The 20,924-nt window shown below is 37.5% G+C and overlaps 1 protein-coding gene across 1 annotated transcript; it reads right to left on the bottom strand.

Moving 5' to 3' along the window:
• Window positions 1-4,438: 4,438 nt before the first annotated feature.
• LOC146647880 (uncharacterized) lies at window positions 4,439-14,040 on the bottom strand. Its single transcript, XM_085390042.1, has 5 exons — window positions 13,892-14,040; window positions 11,582-11,920; window positions 10,470-10,595; window positions 8,165-8,497; window positions 4,439-7,512 (listed from the first exon to the last, which is right to left on the bottom strand). The coding sequence occupies exons 1-5, from the start codon at window positions 13,926-13,928 to the stop codon at window positions 7,442-7,444; spliced, it is 906 nt and encodes a 301-aa protein (XP_085246168.1). The 5' UTR covers window positions 13,929-14,040; the 3' UTR covers window positions 4,439-7,441.
• Window positions 14,041-20,924: the final 6,884 nt, after the last annotated feature.

The following is a 20,924-nucleotide window of genomic DNA, read 5'->3' on the forward strand; positions in this document are numbered from 1 at the left end:
CTGTAAATTTAAGACAGGCTTTTTGCTGTTTTTGTGACAGGTTGAAGGACTACTGCATATAAAACTGTTCAGTTAATACTAATTCATATCTGTTGATATAAGGATGAAAATAATGTAAATATGGTAAGAAAGTGGTTAAGAGTTTATTATTTTTCATGTTATATTAATGGCTTTCATGTTACTTAAGAGAACTACAATCTATACATCAGTGATCGGCTAGTAAGCCTTTTCTGGGCTCGATTAGTAGTGTCTCTATTCTCCACTAGGGGGCTTTCGCGCGTTCTCCTCACTGCAATAAACTACTGCATGAGAGACGCAAGTCATAATCACTCTCGTGATTCTTTTCCCCCTGTTTTCAGGTAAAAGTGTTTAAAAGTTGATATATTTCCAATGTGTACACTGTTAAGATATTTAAGAGGTAACCCTTCATTGTTTTGTAAGCGTTAGAAGCATTACATTGCAGTTTTGTGCACATATACGTGGCGGTTTTGAGCTGTGTTTTGTACTGTGTAATGGCCATTGTGATAACGGCAGGAGCTAAGAACGCCGCGGTTGTCAGCCATTTTATCAGGAGGCCTGCTCAAGTATATGTATGATAAGCACTTTGGTGTTTCGGTTTATTGTTTGGTGTTTTTCTTCCACCATGTGACATTTAGCAGTACGGAATGTGAAACGTCACTGCAATAAACTACTGCATGAGAGACGCAAGTCATAATCACTCTCGTGATTCTTTTCCCCCTGTTTTCAGGGGTGTAACATTTTTGCTTATTTGTTTTTATATCAGTGACTTTGTGACTAGTTACTTAGTGAGTTTTGCAATATCTGAATATAGTACATTGTATAACATAACAGAATAGTTAGAAATGCTGGTAAAAATAGCAACAAAAAATGTTCTGTCTGTTCTGGCAAAAATCCTCATGTTTTGCAAAATCAGATAAATTGATATTTCTAATTTACCCTTTTTTTTTAAAGCCAAAGCACAAAGAGAACACAACGACTAACAGAATGCTGTAATAACATTTTTTCTCAGACTACATGACTGATTACTCTCAGAGCAATTTGAATTCATGAACTGTCAATAGACTATCTGAGTGTCCTCTTTAGTGCTTTCATCGAGGCAAAACACACATTTCCTGTATTCATTTTCAGAATGTGAAAAACTATCTGGTAAATAAACCCAGTAGGCATTTTCCCAGCAAAATTACAAAACCGGTATCAAAATACTGAATCACACTTTCACTGGAAAAAAGTGTCTGAGTAACTACTTTTAATAACAAAATAAACAAACAAAATAATGACAGTGAAGGAAAACAAATTCTTCTGACATATTATTTAGGTTTTTACTGATATTTTAGAGTTAATTAATAAGGAAAACTATTTGTAACTTATTACACATTCTTAGACAATTTAAAAAATAACACATATTCTGTTGTTTTAAATTAGCCTAAATGTTGTTCATTCAAAATGCAAGATGGACCCAGTTTTACCAGCTGCAAGATTTATGTGAGCTAGGGTCATTAAAAGTACATCAGTAAAACTAATTTAATATTGTAAATAGATACTGTCCAAAAATCTTGAATCCAACTCTCTTTCTTTATATTTTGCTTCAAATTTTCTTGTAATTTCATAAACTGGCCTTGAACAATAGGTCTTTTAAAGTTTTTCTTTGGACACCTTTTTCATTCTAATCCTTGTACCTGTGCATACCTACTAGTGGTGAAATGGATCAAAAATCTCACGGTTCAGATTGGATCACGGTTTTAAGTCACGGATCGGATCAATTTTTGGATCAGCAAAAATAGAAAAAAAAAGACAAAAATTCGACTCGCCATTTACTTATTTAAGTATTTTTTGCTTATTAAAAACATTCAACTGAAGACTCATTCCACGCACTGATATAAAAACAAATTAAGGTGCATATGGACATTATGGACCATGCTGGGCATCCTCTGCACACGGCCATAAACAACCAGAGGAGTCTGTTCAGTGACAGGTTGCTTCTCCCAAAGTCAAGGACCAGCAGACTTAAAAAGTCCTTTGTCCCACACGCCATCAAACTTTTTAACTCCTCGCTGGAGGGGAGAGGGAGGGGAAACGGGGACAAAGGAGGGGGAACAAGTAAGCTGTAGTCCCTTTTCACTGTGCAATAGTTTTTGTTAATATCCAACGGTGTAATAGACTCACTTGAAATGTGCTATTCCCTTGTATTTTTATTCCTATTTATTCTATTTATCCCTTTTGTATACTCTGTATTTATATATGTGTATATATGGTATAATTCTGCTCACATTCTGCAACTTCTGTCGGTGCTGTGCTACTGGAAACTGAATTTCCCGGAGGAACCCACCCGAGAGATAAATAAAGTTTCATCTAAGCTAATGTAATGCAGTGCAGGGCTTTGTATCTACCACTCCGCTGTGATACAACGAGCAGTCACGGTCACGTGGCTTTCCGTTGACCTGGAGATCCACCCATTTGTAGTTAGAGCAACAGAAGATACCTGGGACAGTTCAGCCATAACTTTAAACTTTTCCTGCTCATACATGCTCGGAACGATCTTGTCACACTGAAGTGGACGCGCAACGAGATATCATAGCGTGGCTCAAGCACGTTCATCACAGTTTAAACCCCTTGTTTTGCACAACGGAATACGGCCTCCCGTCTGCAGCTAAACACCCCAATAGGTTTGGAATAGCTTTAGCCCGGTCGGATTGGGCAGCAAAAGGCTGCTTAAATGCCGCAAATTCCTCTGCTCCACCACTTGGACCGCTAGTGCTGACCATAACTATCGCTTGACAGACCCACCACGCGCACCATACACATACTTTTTTTTTCTTATTCGAATCTTCGGATCACGTGCATACGGAACCGTGGAGTGGGATCGGTTCGGATTTCAGATCAACCGTGATCCGTTGCACCACTAATACCTACCCATGCATCAAAATAAAAATTTTGTATCCCAATAATGACTTTTGAATTCATTTAAGAATTTCTATTTTAGTTATGTTATTTATTTAAACATTACTAAATAAATGTGTTGTACAATCATTTAATTAAAACTATAAACAACAAACAAATAAGTATTTCAAAATGAAATATCTGTACCTATTATTACTAAAAAGTAAATTAAATACCCTGAATAAAAACCTAATTTCATACAACAACATTTTCAAATTACCAATTAAATAACAGATTTTCTAAAATCTTTTTTTTTTTGAATTGGCAAATGAACTGGCTTTTAGATTAACTACCGGATTAGCTCCTACACTAGCTAACCCATCTCTCTGATTGGCAGTGGTGTGCGGATTAATACTGAAATATCACTTCCTCCTATACCAGATATTTATGTTCTAGAATTGATTCTCATATTAAAATGTTGATGTTTTAAAAAGTTGGGAGTGTCTAAAAAGTTGGTAGGAATTACTACTTCTTCCGTCTGTCAATGGTATGTGAAATACTGCTGTATAAATGCATAACGGCTCACGTGTGCTCACTCACTCAGTTGATAATAATGGCTGATAACACAGGTTTGCAACCAAAGAACTGTGTAGGATTTTTTTTTTATTGAGTTTCTTATAGTTTTTTACTCATTGAAACCTTTCAAAACTTAAAAAAAAAAAAATTTAAACAAATTTTTAAAAGTAAGGTTGAGACTTTTTAGTTTAATTAAGCGTTTAACTCCTCATGTTTTCCAAATGAAAATTGTAAGTGATGGAGGTAAATTGGGATAATTTTTGGATTCAGCACCCTAAAAAACAGAATTTACCAAAGATACGATAAGAATATGATGATGAGTTTATGATAAGTGGACCCAAAGAGAAGAATAGGTATAGGTGCTGCTAGGGCAAGGCAGACGTTGCTTTCTTTCTTTTGGTGCTGCAGGATGGAACTATACAGGTACAGAGGGTGAAAACGTGGAGCTGTTGGCGACGTGTGGCACTGTTGCTGAATTTTGGAAAGAGACTCAGGTCAAGGCTTGAGTTTTTGTGCTGATGTTTAAACAATGGGAATTCATATCAATGGGAACTCATATGAATTCAATTGGCAGTCATGAGTTGAGGTAATAGTTATATTAGTTATGTAGTAATAGGTATGTAATAGTTATATATAATAATATAATTGCTATTCAAAGAGCAAAATAAGGAAATAATTTTGAAAATGAGGAGTGGAATCACCATTTTAAATAAATCTTTGATTTTTGAAATAACTTACTTACGTTGCTTTTTTTTAAAAAATTTAAAACAAAATTATGAACATTTCTTTTTTAAAAATGTGATTTTAATATAAAGTTTAATCAAGCATTTTAATAAGTTATTTTGAAATATTTATTTATAATTTTTTTTTTTATTTTAAATTAAATTATTAAAGGTGAAGGAAAATCTTAACCTTGTTCAGGAAATCTAAAATAAATTGAAATGCGCACAAATAAGTTGTCTTTGTGAGGTTTTATTTTCCTTTGCAAAGGGGTCAATCAATACAGAGTAATACAGAGTCAGAAAGGCTTTTGACCAAGAAGAAGTACAAACAGAAATGATCTACCCACTATGGTCACAGAGTACAATCAGAACATTTCGTACAAAAGATAACTTGTACAGTTGAGGATATTCTGTATTAAAAGAGTATATAGAGATTGTTGTAAATAAACATTATGCAAGAGTCTTAAATCACACTTATTTCTTCATATTTTGCTACCCACGAGAAAGACTGTCGTATAGTTTTATAAAGTAGTTTGGAGCAATAGTTCTCTAGGCTCTGTGAAGCTCTTTCATTGCCTTGGAAATGAATGCATGGCCTTATATTGGCATTTTCGTGCACTTTCAATCCAGTTATTGTACCTGACTGCTTTCAGAATTATGTTTTTCATTTGTTTGCTAAGCCACTTAACACTGACCTATGAATCAACTTAGCAAATCTGTATCTTTAGGCACTTTACTACAATGGCAGCATGTTGCAAAAGTACACAATTTGTTCCCATTTCTGAATCTATATTACAAAAACTAACAATACAACTGGACTGACATAAAATATTTTTTGCACCTAAAATGTTATTCTCAAGGAGCTATTAGCTGAAAACCAATAAGAGCACAATACACACCATGCACGTTGCATGAAAAATCAAGGTCCTGGTCCCGGTTCCGACGCCATTACCGCAAGCACTTTTGCAGTGTTGTGTTACATATTTTTACTTAAAGGTCAACAAGAGCCCATGTGAATTTAATGAAGAACTAGATGCATCTGATGCAGGGACAGGAGTGCGGTTTTCACAGTTTTTTGTAAAATTCCATATTCTTGTGCCTTTTTTCAATCACTGTCTAAACTAATCAGAGTGTAACTAGTAAATGGGATTCCCAAGTGCAGCATCATCTTCAACACTACCATAGACACTGGTCTATGGTAGTGTTGATACTTGAATAGCTCTACTCAGGACTGCAGACCAAAGCAAACATCACCTTACGATCATGGCCTGTACCTATGACTCTGGTAATACAGTTTGGTTGTCCTCAAAAGATATTCCCTTAAAAATGGAATACACTGTGCACAACATGGGATCTGTCAATGTCTGGGATACACGTTACTGTTTCAGTTTAAGTATCATGCCACAGCTGATGTTAACGTAAAAAGATAGCTAGTAAGTGAGGATGAGCAGATTTAGGATTAAAGAAAGGTGAGATAGAGTCAACATTACATTGTTATTGTTTTTTTTCTGTAACAGTTCCTCTCATTGAATTCACAGAGTTGGTTTCAATAATTTCCTGTTTATACCACTGTTATGGCACAAATAATCAGAATCAACAGGGACAACTTCAGCTCTACAAAAAGTACTTGTAATAGGCACTTTTAGTTACTTTGTTGTGACTGCTGACAAATGAAAGAAGGAACTCTACCAGTTCTCTTTTCAAGGAATGACAATAAAATCCACACCAAGACCTAATGCGTGCGAGCATCGGCAGAGAGCACTGCATTGTTCCTGACAACAGATAAAGGTACAACCCTGGTTTCAAATTCAGTGTTTTGCAGGCTCAGACAGGCACATACTTTTCTGCCACTCCTTACTTCCTCATTCATTAGTTCCTCAGTTAGCACATGTTTTCTCTAGATCCACAACAGCACAGTGCAACAGCGCAACAGTCCTGAGTTTCAGGAGTTGCACAAATTGGACATACAAATTGGACTCTCTATAGAAAGCAGAGTCCAATTTGCATGTTTCCCTGAGAGTCTCCCCATTGACAAACAGTCTGAACACACACAAGCATATTTTATGTATGATCTACAACAGCTCTGAAACTCCAGAACAGCTTCAAACATCTGTTATACGCAGAGTACCCTAACTAACCCTAAAATACATCTTTTTTTCTAAGAAAACAAAACCAAAGTCAAAAAATAACAAAAACAACCAAGAGATGCTATAACAATAAATAAATGACAAAAAATGAACTGAACTGGAGATTTTAGTCTTAGAGCTGAAAGCTGAAGCTATAGCATGTTCCAACTACACTTTTCACATGCAGTATATTCTAAATAAACGAAACTAAGACCAAAGGAAACATAGTCAAAAAAAAGTAAAATAATTTTGAAAGAATAAATAACAATAAACATACAGAAATAAACACACAAAAATATTCTTTTTTTTATAAACAATGAAAGTTTTGATTCACTTTCATATTTTTTAGCACCATGTTTTTAAAACTTACATAGTGGTACACACTCTTAATAATTTATAACAGCTACTTTTGACTAGTTACTAATTATTATACATTTTATTTTGCTGTCATTTAGTGATGATGTATCTGTCGCAACATTTTTTTTTCCACTGCATTCAGGCACTGTTCTAAACTTTTCCCAGAGAAAAGTAAATGACTATAACTGATGATACATTACAGCAAATAAAGTTGTAGTAATTTAGATACGATTCATGCATGTCCAGTATAAACTGTTTGGGGTCCAGCACTGAACCCTGTTGAACCCCACAGGTAACCTTCAGTAAATTGAAATCAAAGTTAAAATAGTTAAATACTACAGTATGAATTAGTACATACATCTGTCATCAAAGTAACTGTTTACCTTTGTAAATGTTAGATAGCTAACATTTTTAGAATTTTTCTATTTTATTCCCAAATAAATGAAATAAATCTTAAATTTTATTTAAAAATGTACTAAAAAACACTTTACTGCTCTCACCTCTCTATGCAGAACTTTAGTTTAAAGTGTGCACAGACGATCTGAATATTAGTTCAGGTTGTGCTCAGTGCATGTGTCAAGTGTTCAAACTGACTGAAACAGACATTTGAGAGCTCACAAACTCACAGTAGTTTTACATATTTGTCAATGTGACTTTTCATTTGGTAATGACCTTATTACTGTGAGTTTCATTTGGAAAAGCTTCATCAAGAGATGAATCACATTGACTGAACAGTGAACAGATTCACCTTTGCCTTTTCATTCAGATGACATAATTCTGTCTGTTCTGTCTGGCACACGGGAAGAAGCTTCTGATGGTTTTCAGCCAGCCCTCTGTAAAGAAGAAACACAGCATCAGGTCAGATCAGAGTCCTGACCAAGACCAAGATCACGTGACTGTGTGTAGTTAGTATGAAGGACAGAGGATAATAAACACTCACATTCAGAGCTGTTTTTCCTGTTTCCTGAAAACGTCTTTGCTGAAAACAATTACTTTGTACTAAATATAGTTATTACTTAGGACTGTAGTTTTATTCTCTATGATTTCATCTACAAAAAAAAAAACTCTTCCCACTTCATGACTGTTACTGGAGATTAATGCTTCAGTGGGAAATCTGCACAATTGCAACTGCAAACCATTCTGAAATGCTATGAGGTAACCCATTTTGTAACCTGATGTGCTCTTCCCTACAAATGTAACTGCCTGTTGCATCAACACAGCTCACAACTGCTGTCACTTTGCACTTTTGTAGTTTACTACACAGGTTCTAAGATTCGTGATAGCCTGCATTCTTCTGTCTCTCACACTGCTTTTCATTTACTGTATAACTCATCAGTTCTTCAGTTTTTTTTATGTGAAGACAGACCTTCACAGACAACTTAGTAATATGCTTAAATGTGACTGTAGATGTTTCTTTGAAACAAAGCAAGTTAACACACTAAGACATCATCAGGATCTTTCAAGCTCACATCCTCTAATACTGACCTTTGACCCAGAGTGCCACTACTTTCTGTTTCAGGGCCTTTCCATGCGTGTCATACATGGTGCATATGTAAACACCTCCATCTTCAGAGCGAGGACCTAACAAAGTTAGGCTGGCGTTTCCTGTGTTCCATGGATCTTTCCTCATCTCTGTGCGGTCTGTGTAAGGTACGTCTTGACTTTTCCGATCCTTCTCATACACGACCTTCATTTCGTCTTCTTGGATATGTTTCCACTCCACTTTGGCGGTCTCCGTATTCCTCAGTTTTTTGGATATGAAGGGTAGCAGGACAGAGTCTGCTCCCTCTGTCACATCAACAACTTTGAGCTGGCAGACTGAGGGAACAGAGCAGAACATGAGCTGCGCCAAACAGAAACTGTAAATCACATTAAAAACAAACATTTGAAGTATAGTTGAGACGAAAATCAGTGTTCAAAATGTTTTTAAAAATCGGATTGAGAAATGTCTTGATGCATTTTCAATCATCCAGGAAAGTAAATCTCCAAAAGTTGATTCTGTTCATCTGGACGTAGCGTTTTGTGGGAGAAACGTTTCGTCACTCATCCAAGTGACTTCTTCAGTCTCAGCTGACTGCAGGTTTCCCCAATCTTATAAACAGTACATTTGCATAATGACCATTGATCAACAACCACTGACCAAAAGCCACTGATCAATGGCCATGAGTACCATTCACAGAGAGTTGGGGAATGGCTGCAAGTCATGAGAATTTGCATGGTTATGATTAAAGAACTGACCTCCCAGCCCATTGTTCCTTCAGTGGGCTGGTTTCAGTCATTATGCAAATGTACTGTTTATAAGATTGGGGAAACATGCAGTCAGCTGAGACTGAAGAAGTCACTTGGATGAGTGACGAAACGTTTCCCCCACAATATGCTACGTCCAGATGAACAGAATCAACCTTTGGAGACTGATTGAGGAATAATTGTCATTAAGTCAAGTTATTTTGTGTTCCACTATTCAGACAAAAGATAATTGAGAGGTTTCACAGAGGTATATAAAGAGGAAACTGCACAAGACATCAACACTAATTTAAAAACATTAGAAATGAGACGAAGCTACTTCTGGATATTCTCTCACTCACAAGGGGTTGCCTTTAATTTTTCATTTGGCAGGTTTGAGATGCCAGGAATATCCACACAGAGAACTCAGATAGCACAACAAGAATATACAAACTCCACTCAGGAGTTTCCACTCTACCCTATTTAGTCCTCATTGTATCTGTATGTATACATAGCTCCAGCATACCTTTGTCTTTTGTCAGAGTTTCTGTATTGTCCTCCTCGGGTTTCTAATCCTTGTTTTGTTCATTGTTTTTTTTACCCTCGTGTTCTTTTGGACTTCTTTTGGCTTTTTGGATTTCAATGCTCTTTGAATTTGACTTTAATAAAGGTTACAATACCTTTCTTTTTGTTCTTTTGACATGAGGTTTAAATCCTGCATTGGGGTCTTCATTGAGAGAAATGTGATTTAATGACACTGAGAGGTCAGTAGCTTTTTTCTGGTTGATTGCACACGCATGTTTTGGGTCTTTGCGGGGAGCCTGATGGAGGAGAAGTGTTTGAGGCAACCTGGCTCTTTCACTTCTCTGTTACCATCTCGGCAACACTGTTTAATAAAACTGGCAAGTTGAACAGATGCAGGCTCCAGCTTTCGAAAAAACATCTATTAGGAATCACTTATTTCCACGATGTACAGAGTTTAAGCCATAGTACATTTACTTTTGATAATTGATGTCCTTTTTATACAATTTTATGTGTATTGGGGTGTTTTCATGGTGTTTTATTGTTAGAAATGGTTTTAAATAAATCAAAATTAAATAAATAATTACATGACAACTATAAAGTTAATAGCATTTTATAATTCTGCAGCCAAGAAGAAGTGCAGAAAGCAGCATTTCTGGCAGTCTTCCTATAAGTGTCACCACACACCGCTGCTCAGGCTGATTCAGCTCTGCTGCCAGAAGGACAGATACAGATTCATACCACACATTTTTATAACACACCTGTCCAACAGAGACAGGTGTGTTATAGGTTTACTCTGTCAAGTTATCAATAATAATTTTCCAAAAGTATTTCTGGGGAAAATAGAAAAAATTTCATCTTATTTTTTTATATCCAGTCAGAACATGTAGTAGTTGGAGCTTCTGTAGAAACTTTGCTCAGTGACATCAAATGTAAAACTGAAACTGTAAGCACCGCTCCTTTAGGAGCAGGCCAGGTATTCAGCATTTGTTACTATGGTGATCTATAAAGGGCCACCCACCCACTCACACACTACTACACCCACCTGCTGTTTTCTTCATCCTTTGATATACAAGACACATGAAAATACTAATGCCAATAGCCAGGACAAGCACCGGAACCAGGACCGCTGGGAGAACTTTGGGCCATATTGGAGGAGGAGGAGGACGCTCTGTGATGAACACAAACACAACCTGAACATGATGCTGAATGTTTTAAAGAATTCATTTATAATTAATATAAATTAATTTTTAATAACAATGCTAATTGAAATGAATTCTAGCATGACCTCTGCTTCAAATGGATTTAAGATTTTTAAATCTTATTTTGATTGTTTTTATAATGATTTCTGCTGATGAAATCACAGTTATATGTTGGTTTATCCTTTTTAAACAGAAGTCTGACCTTGGCTACGTTCACACTGCAGGCGAAAGTGCATCAAATTCGACTTTTCTGACCCCATGCGACCCATATCCGATCATGGTATGACAGTTTGAACGGCACAAATCAGATATTTTCAAATCTGATCTGGGTCACTTTCGTATGTGGTACTGAATCCGATACATATCTGATGTTTTCGAAAGCGACTGCTGTTTGAACGGTCATGTCGCATTAAATCCGCCTTTTACATCACTGACACAAGACAGACGCCAATTATCAGCGCCTGGCTATTTAATCTGCAGATTCTAACAGAAATCTGCAACTATCCTTTGAAGCACCGCTCCTCTCTAAAACAGCAATAAAGATAATTATTAGGCCAAATGTAAATAACAAAATAACTTTATTACTTAAAGCAAAATTGGGAAACGTAAAGTCCGAAACAAGTCTTTATATTAAGGGCCATCAGTCAAACAATACTGTTTGGTCTGGGTCTAAACAGAGCGCGTTGTGTGTGACGTCTTCTTTTGCGCTTTGAGGGCCGTGAATGGTTCACACTAGAGCGCGTTTGCTGTCACATTTTATTTGTAGTGTAAACAACCAGACAAAAAAATCGGATTTGATCAAAAAATTGGAATTGAGCATTAAGACCTGCAGTGTGAACGTAGCCTTTGATCTTCTCTGGTTATGTTGACTGTTCCTGAAAGCCTTTCATCTTTGTAATGTTGAATGGTCACTTTTCTCTCTGGTCACTCTCTAAGGGGAATCTACAGCACTGACCTTTGACCTTTAGTTGCACTTCAGTCTGGTTCTGTTTTTCTCCAACCTTGCGTACGGTGCAGGTGTAGAGTCCACTGTCAGAGAATGTAGGTTTTCTCAGAGTGAGGCTGAGGTCTCCGGTCTTCAGGGCGTCCTTTTGAATGGATGTTCTGTTGACGTATTGTTTATTTTGCTCTGTAAGATAATCACCTTCCTCTGTGCGAACATGAATGATTGAAGGATTCAGGTCATCGCGTCCCCACACAACTACACCCTCTTCAGCTGGAACGGGAAGCTGGCAGAGCAGAAGGACAGACTCCTCCCCCTCATACACCTCGACTCCTGAGGCATACTGGGAAACTGAGGACGCAGAAAGAGGTTAAATCAGTCTGAGTTCCATACTAAACAAACAATGTGAGCCGGTGTAGAATTATCTGTAGCTCAATTGTGCAAACACATGAAAAGAAAGTCCAGCTTTCCTGTTTCTATTCTGAAATTTAAGAAACTACAAAACGAAAACGGTAGTGGGTGAACTTCTGTCCTGAGTTCCTGAGGCTAAAAAACAGACTGGAGATCAGTTTCTGAAAGCAGATCTGAGTTTTGTCATAGTTAGGGGTGGATCAGGTGACACTGACTCATTCCTTAGTTATGAGGTCAGGCTGCTGGAGACTTCCCATTTTTCCTCCTTTCCCATTATTTTCATTCCCCGTGCATTTATACACAACTACAGGATGTCATTACCCTTGTCTTTTCTCTCCCTTTTTTGTTGTTGTTTTTCTTCCTTCACACAGTCACCAAGTGCTGGTCATAGGGGATCATCTGACTGTTGAGGTTTTGATTCTACTACTGTAGGTTCTTTACAATATTAAGCTCCTTGACGTGACTGTTGTTCTGAACTAGTGGTATATAAACAGAATTTAAATGAATTATTTTTTTACCAAGTGGAAAAGTAGACACAGCTGAACTGAACCAGAATTGCAAAACTAGATTACAAAACTAAGACAGAACCTATAGAAATAAGCTAGAAAATATCTACTAAAAACAAAACTGATAAAACATAACAATAAACTAACTATGAATCAAGCAGGAATTAGTCAACAACAAACAGAACTCTTAAGTCCATAACTCAAAGATGGAGGACCATGACAATGTCACTTATTCAATATAACTATAGTATAAATCCTCAGAGGTATACACACTGTGTGAAAACTCTGTCAGCACATGTAAAAACATGCAGGAGGAGCACAGGTGTTTTAAATCGAGTAAAATAAGGAAATTTCCTGCCTCAGAGCCGCAGCGTGACATGACAGAAAGTACTATTAGTCAATATACAGCGATTCTCTGATGTTCATGCATTTTCTTTTGTGACCTTTAGATGAACAGAAATGTTAGTTATTGATTATAAATATAAATACAATTAATTTAATAAACATTAATAAACTAATGCTATCTTTATACTGACATATAGAGAACACAGTCTGTTCAGGACCAAGTCTTCTGCCTAATATCATAATGTTCCACATGCATTGTAATTTAATGAAATATATTTTCAAGTAGCCTAATAAATGTGTCACTGCATGTACATCATCATCATCTGTCAAGTAAGAGAAGCAAAGTACAATTCAGTAGGCCAGGTTTCAACAGCATTGATGCTTATTGATGACCTGGGGTCGCCAGTTTCACAGCGGCAGGGGAAACCCAGTACAAAATGCAGGCACGCAGTCGAGCAGTGGACTGGCAGGATTTTAATAGGCTACAGACTTTAATAAATACCCAGTATGACACTGCACAATACCGGTACATTGGCATGTGCGTATTTACCCAAATGACACAGTTACTGTGTAATGCGGATGCGTGCGACGCAGATCATGTTTTGTTCTTCTGCACTCTGCGCAAGTAATCAACCCATATTTGAACGCAGAGCAGTCCTGCTTCCACCTGAGCTATCAGTTATACCTGTGTTGATATCTCTGTGAAAAGCGGTGGAATTTAAATATTTACCCAACTGTAAGTGAGGGAGAGGGATGACAGAGAGACAGAGAGGTAATGAGGAAAGAATGAAAAACGTAAGAAAACACGCACACGGGAGGGAGCCGAAAGCAGCGATTAAGAACTGATACAGATGCTCACACAGACGACTTCATGTTCTTAACTTCATACTGGCATTTTAACAAGTTATATCTGAGTAATCTTAAGTTGTTACTGTGGTGAAATAACGTGAACTGGACGTGAAGAATCGCCACACTCGGTGCGTGTGTGCGCCAAGTGAGTATTTCAACTGTTGACTGATCAAACTGACAGAAACAGAGAGAGGAATAAAGGTGATGTTACCGAGCAGAAGGGAGACAAGCAGCACGGTTATCCTCATCCTCCTGGAGGACTCCAGTTTAATCTGACTGACCGAAGAACCAGATTAAAGTGACCGAGAGGAAGAAAACAGATGAACAGACCTCCTTCACCTTGCACTAGTTTATCGCCCTTCCCACAATGAATCCACCTTTACTTTCGGATTGAACCGGAAGTCTGATGCTTTCACAATACAATACAGTTTTTAAATTAAGTAATTTCACTAAAGAATGTTCTGGGCTTTTATAAAGGCAGTGAATTCACCGCATCATTATATTTGACCGATTCTTAGTATTGTTATTCTAACTGTTTGATCTTTAGTAAAGACGCTGGATTCGTGATTCTTTGTAAGCATTTACTGTAACTGAGGAGACATTACATGCAAACAGCATGACTCAGGGCTGGGGACCCGGCACAGTCCTGTCTTAGACATTTTACTGGTGCATGCGCAGTGCACTATTTGCTTCGAACAGATATGGGAAACCCCCGTTTTACAATAACACTGGTGAGATGTTCTTTCTTTAGCTTTGGACTGTATGACTAACAACATCTTCAGCATAATGCATTAACAATAGATTCTAGTTTATAGCATTTTAGCTTGAAAATAATCATTCACTTCAAACCTGAAACTCGTTCACTGGTAAGAACATAATCAGCATTTCACTTTGTCATCATCAAGTTACATGTAGTTTCCACGAATAGCAATAGCTTTTTTAAACAGTCCATCTTCTACGCCTTAGTGTTCATACGTGGAGTTTTGGCTTGCAAATTCTCCCAGATCATCTAATGTAAGAACTGCCAGCCAGCTGAGAGGACTGTTAAGATAAGATAAGATAAGATAAGATAAGATAAGATAAGATAAGATAAGATAAGATAAGATAAGATAAGATAAGATAACCTTTATTAGTCCCACACGTGGGAAATTTGTTTTGTCACAGCAGGAAGTGGACAGTGCAAAAGTTATGAGGCAAAAATTAGGATACAATAAGAATAAATACAGTACACAACTGTACAGAATAGAATAAAATAAAATACTATATACAGTAGAATAAAATAAAATAAATATACAATAAGATAAAAATATAATACAAATACAAATGCTATATACAACTGAGTAAAACTGAGTTCAGCCATCTACAAGCCTTTTTTGTACACCATCTGGAAGTTGTACCTTTGCAGTCTCAGCATCATACGCTGCAGTCTGGCTGGAGCTGACTGTATGGGCTTGTTTAGGATTGTGACTATGGCTGATGATCAGTTTAGATTTGGAGGTATGACGTTTTCTAATGTGTGGGCATCTCATTAATTGCTTTGGTCTTCGCTGGATCAGGCTTTAAGCCTTTGCCTGTGAAAACACGTCCAACATAACAGGCTTCTTTGAGTAGGATTTGCACTTTAGGGGGTTAAGTCCCAGTTTGACTTCCCTCGCACGGTTGAGTACCATTCTGAGATTCTGTTAATGCTCTTTCATATCTCTTCCACCAGTGATTATGTCGTCGACGATGACAGCACAGGGGTATCCAGCAAAGATCTGCTCTACTGCACTCTGGAACACCTCACTGGCTGAGTTGATTCCATATGGCATTCTGAGAAAGCAGAAAATGGAGAGTTGAAAGTTGTGAGCATGGATGACTTGAAGTCAAGCGTTATCTGCCAAGAGGAGCATTTCACATCCAGGACAGAAAAGACTGTGAAGTTAGGCATTTGTGCGCCCACTGCCTCTATGGTACGCATAGGGTGATGCAGGCGTTTCAGAGCTTTATTTAAATCTCTTTGATCAATGCAGTGTAATGTCATCTGAATTTTAGAGTAGAGGTTGTACATCTTGATCCACTACAAAGAATTGCAGAGGGTATTCCTTGTCTCCAGAGTGACACGAGCGTTTAACTGTGCCAGCTGTTTGATTTCCTCACCTCCATATGCCTCCAGTTTGGTTTTCTGTGATGGCAGGAGTTTTCCATCTTGTTTCAGTTGTACAAAAAGAACGGCTGGAATGTCATTACATTTAGCGCCGCTCTATTGGTTTTCTATTAATATGCACAGCGGTGAATATGTCATTCCTATACAGAAAACAGGGATTCACAGAGTCTACATTGACCCCATTCACAAAGAACATTTCCTCATCGCTGCTGGGCGCTTGCATCTCAACACTGTTTACAGATCTCTTTTTAAATCCCCTTGTTTGTGATGACTTGCAGCATTTCTGGAAGTGATTCCATTTTTTGCATTTATGACATTACTGCCATATGCTGGGCATTTATCTCTTTTTGCCATGTGGCTTCCTCCACAGTTGTTACAGTTAGTTATTGCATGTGCAGCACTCTGTTCTGATTGTGTTGAATGCTATTCCTTTCCTTACACAGTTTCCGGGTCTTCACTAACCATACATTTACTTACATACAGAAATACATCTTTATCGTATGTATTTCTCCTCTTTGTTATTTATTCCTGCACAGCTGGCTTGGATCACCCATAATTTCATTGTACATGTACAATGACAATAAAGGTCTATTCTATTCTATTCTATTCTATTCTATTCTATATTTAACATTTAAATATGAATAAACGTATACTGATATGAAGTCAGTTCATTAAAAGTCCCTTATTTTCTCCTTCATAGTTTCAGTCGAGTGTTTAACGGTGGGTTAAAAGTTGCCTCTTTCAGTTCCGTGATCACACAGAAAACAGGGTCACAATGACACAGACGTGTTATTAGGAGTCATTCTTTATTCCCACTACACTTCATAAACACTTTTTCTTTCCAGTTTTATACTGAATACTGAAATGTCTGCATTTGTTGAAACCATGACTTATTCAACCAGTAGAGGCTTGTTTTTAACATTTACTGAGCAGCAACCTTCAAAATATATGCTGGGTGTTCACAGTAGAATTAAAGTTATTAGGTGGCACTGGATTCAGCTGCAGGTTGTGCTGTGCAAACACTGACCTTCTAGTTTATAGTTGGGTTTCTGTGAATGTTTTTATAGTCAAAAATTTTTATATCTACTATTTATTGTGTTATTGTGTTCTCCTCATTCTCCCAAATAATTGATAAGTACTGAAAAAACCGTGAGAGTGACACAACAGTTTCTTGTTTGAAGAAGATGGTCAGTTGAGTTCTTCCGCTGTGGAGTTTCCCATCTTCTTCTTCCTGGTCCTGTGTGTGTGTGGGTTCCCTCAAGATACTCAGTCTTTCTCCCCCAGTCCAAAGACATGTATATAAGGATAACTGCATGAATGGCTGTGGGCCTCTCTGAGAAAGAAGAGAAGAAGAAAAAAGAAAAGAAGAAGAAGAAAATGGCAGCTGACAAACCGTATCCATGCAAACGCTACACAAATGCAGGTGTAAACACAGCAGGTTACAGAAACAACAGAAGTAAGATCCAAAGTGTGAGTAACACTGTTTGTGTGGACTGAATAACTTCACCACACCCTGAATATGAAACTGAGCCGAGCAACAACTTCTGCACCTCATTTCTGCTTTTCAGATCTTCACATCTGTTTTAGGAACCCATCATCACACTGAGCCACTTCAGTGCACATCATCACTGAACACATTGTGATGTTTTTTAAACCCACCTGAACCAAAGGACTTGGTTTGTTATGTTCAGAAAAAGAGATCCTGTCAATTAAGACAGAGACAGACAGTGAAAGTAACAGACTGACACTGGATCAACTACAGCAAAATGAAAGCAAACACTGAAAAAAGGAGCAATAAGGAGAATCAGAAGTGGCGAGGACGTTGATTTTAGTGGCTTTAAAAACAAATGGTGTTAGCAGTCGTTACCAGGGATTTTGTGGTTCTGTGGTTCCACCTCTGCTGCTTCCATGAATAGCAGAGCGGGTTTGTGGCTTTCTCCTGTGTTGATGTTGTTCTGTAAGTGGGCCATGACTATCAGGTTCAGAGCTAACGGGTGATAGTCATTCATGCTTTTTACTGCTGCAATCATTGTACATGTCTTAAGGCACACTGGCACCAAAGCCTGGGAGAGTGAGATGTTATCTGAGTTTATGAGCACACTCTCTTGTATTATTCTGGCCTGCTGCTTCATGGGGGCTGCTGCACTGCAGTGGCCTCGTCTTCACGCCCTCCAAAGCTATTAGCCTGCTATTTGTTGTATTTAGTGTGAAAATAAGATCCTTATAATTTAATTCATTCGAACAAACAGATTTCACACTTTTGTGTTATGAGTTTCACCAAGTCCTCCAAATTTGGTGTTTCAAGTAAATGTGTACCACTGTGGACAGTAGAGGGCAGCAGAGTGCCTACCATGGGACTGCAATAATGATATGACTGTATAAGCTTGCCTTTCTGACCAAACTGATCAGCTGATTGGCAGCACGTTTCATCTACTCATTCTTTCTCCTTTTTTAAGGGACGTTAATCTTTTTTCATATCCACTGTTATAATTGCACTGAACTGTTTCCAATATGCTGGATGATAGTCTCTATTAGGTATGTCCTTATGAAGTTATATTTGTTATTCATTTTATCTATTTATTTTCATTTTTTGACTTATTGTCATGACAGGTTATTGTCATGCACGTGAGTAGATGGGCAAAGTTTGCTGACCTCAGCTGGCCAGTGGCTTCAAACCCAGGACTTTCTTGCTGTGAGGCAATGGTGCTAACCACACACCACACACCATTGTTAAGGCCTGTGAGCTGGTTGTAACAGTGCAAAGAGAAAATATTCAGTCAATGATCATGAGTAGAACAAAATGCAGATTTAGGGCAGAGACATGGACACAAGCTTCAGTTTTGGAGGAAATCACAACATTTACTTGTATTTCTGTAATACCTTTAATCCCAGTGCTGCAGAAAACCTAAAATGAGAGGGTTCTGCACCCTTGTGGAGAGGTGACTGGGAGGTCCCAAACTCTCTACTCAAAGCTGTTCGCTCCCAAAGACTATGATACTGGCGTAAGAATACTTGACATTTCTTTAAATTACTGCTAAACTCTAACACAACTCATTGAAACATGTTATATTTTATCTGCACAACAATGTCATTTTGTGACTTTTCTGTTGTTTTGTGTTCCTGGTTTTGGAAGAATACAAAAGTTTCTAAAACAGATGGACGACTTCTGTAAAATATTTTTTCATTTGTGATCGACTAAGTAACTTTTTTTTTCTTTTTGTTCTTTTTATTTTCAATTAATTATTTAATAAGAACCTTAATTCTGAAACTTGGTGGGAAACGTTTAGGAGACCTAAAAGAAAATGGATTTCTTCCAAAACCATAAAATTACAGGTTATCATTGCTAACATCCTTTATTTTTACAGCAACTACAATACATGTCCCCACCACTATTTACTCTCCTTATTTTGACAGTTAAAGACATCAAAAAGTCTCACCATCTGCAGTGTTGTTAGTCTGTTCAGTGATGTTCTTTGCAATCTTTATGGAAAACTGAATTAACCTGATGACCTGAACCAAAACATTTGTTTCTTCGTTTTTTAAATTAAAATTTGTATAAATATTTGCTTTTATTTGCTGTGGATGACCCAGTGTCAGTCTGTTAGTCTCACTGTCCACCTGTGTTTTTATACTCTGTATAGAGCAAATACAGATGCGCAGGGTCACCTGATGCTGTCTGACCGTTACCCAGCTTTTTAATGTTAAAGAGGGATCACAGAGTGAGTATATGATATCCTGCTGTGGTTTAAAAACGCTGCAGTGTGTTTTTGAAGGTTCAGTGTTGATGGTGTTGAAATGACTATGAGTGAGTGCGGTAAAAACAGATGACGGTCTGAAAAGCAGAAGTGAGGATGAGGAGCCCGTCCTCAGGTCAGCTGCTTTTTTGGCTTTTCCAGTAGAAACGTGAGATTGAGGAGCTCAGAGACTGAGCTGTGGGAAAGTTGGGGAGCACTGAGGTAAAACTAGTCAATCTGAATGAGGATTTTCATTTTCTTTCTTTTCTTTTTTTAATCATCTTTCTATTTTTTTTCTTGTTCTTTCTTCCCATTTGCCCTTTTCTCACTCAAGCAAAGGCAATATGTATCAATTATAGATGGTTTATCACCTGTTTGTCTGGCATAAGACATTGTTGTGATTGGATATTATTCCTATTGGTCATGTGACCTACCACAGTTGATTTAAGATGGTACTGCCCTATGCTTCATGACAGCTGCAGCCCCTGGATTTTGACAAACCTTATTACTGATGAAGAGTAGGTGTGCTCGAAATGTCTGAGAAGATGCAATAAATAAGGAAACTGGAGTTCTGCAGTGAGCGAACTGTTATTTCTTTTCTATCCTTATGAATATTAAAGGGTTTGAATTTATGAATTAATGAGATATATTTTCATGTATTGAAACTTTACATTCATATAATGTCTTTATACTACATACTGACACAGGTGATCATAAATACAATAACCATACAGTATGAACTTCAGTTTCTTGTAAAGCATTTAAAGTCTTGTAAAGTTAAAAGTTGTGATGGACTCAAAGCATTTAAAGGTCTGTTGTCTTCTCCTCACAGATGTTGACGGATGGCAGCAGAAAATCTTTTTGTGTTTCAGTGTAAAAAAGTGTTTATGTGCTAAAGAAATAAATATTAAAAATAACACATAATGCAGTTTGTTTTTCTCAGAGGTTATTAAAGCAGTGATGAGTGAGCCTGTTGTTTTACCCACACTGAGGTCACACAGGAAGCTGTGTTAGAGTGGTGCTGATTTCTGATGCTGCAGATATTTGAAGCTTTAAACTGCACTCAGAGGTGATGTGAACGGGTTTCCTGACAGTTTCTGAGCTCTGACAGTGAAACAGAAGCATGGAGCTCAACCTAAGGACCTTCATCTTCTTCATTGGTAACTATTTTGTGAACATGACTGATGTTATCGGCTGAGGTTAAAGGTGTAGCTTCAGTGTGGGTGTGGTTTTAGAGCCTCAGCGAATAAACGTGAGCAGAGCTCTTACTGAGGGAATCGTGTTGGTGCTTCATCGAGGACAGACACAGAAATGGACTTAAAAAGTTTTATATGATGGGTTCTCGATGATATTAAGTTATATGC

This window comes from Rhamphochromis longiceps, linkage group LG18, assembly GCF_057381845.1.
Source record: "Rhamphochromis longiceps isolate RC_006_pf linkage group LG18, R_longiceps_female_GT1.1, whole genome shotgun sequence".
NCBI classification, from domain to species: domain Eukaryota; kingdom Metazoa; phylum Chordata; class Actinopteri; order Cichliformes; family Cichlidae; genus Rhamphochromis; species Rhamphochromis longiceps.

Bases quoted from the DNA above. Each gene is read 5' to 3' on its own strand.
- LOC146647880 (XM_085390042.1), bottom strand. From the start codon at position 13,928: ATGAGGATAACCGTGCTGCTTGTCTCCCTTCTGCTCG. The intron at 11,921-13,891 runs GTAACATCACCT...CTGCGTCCTCAG, and splicing joins GCTTGTCTCCCTTCTGCTCG to TTTCCCAGTATGCCTCAGGA. The intron at 10,596-11,581 runs GTCAGTGCTGTA...TGTTCATCACAG, and splicing joins AGTGCAACTAAAGGTCAAAG to AGCGTCCTCCTCCTCCTCCA.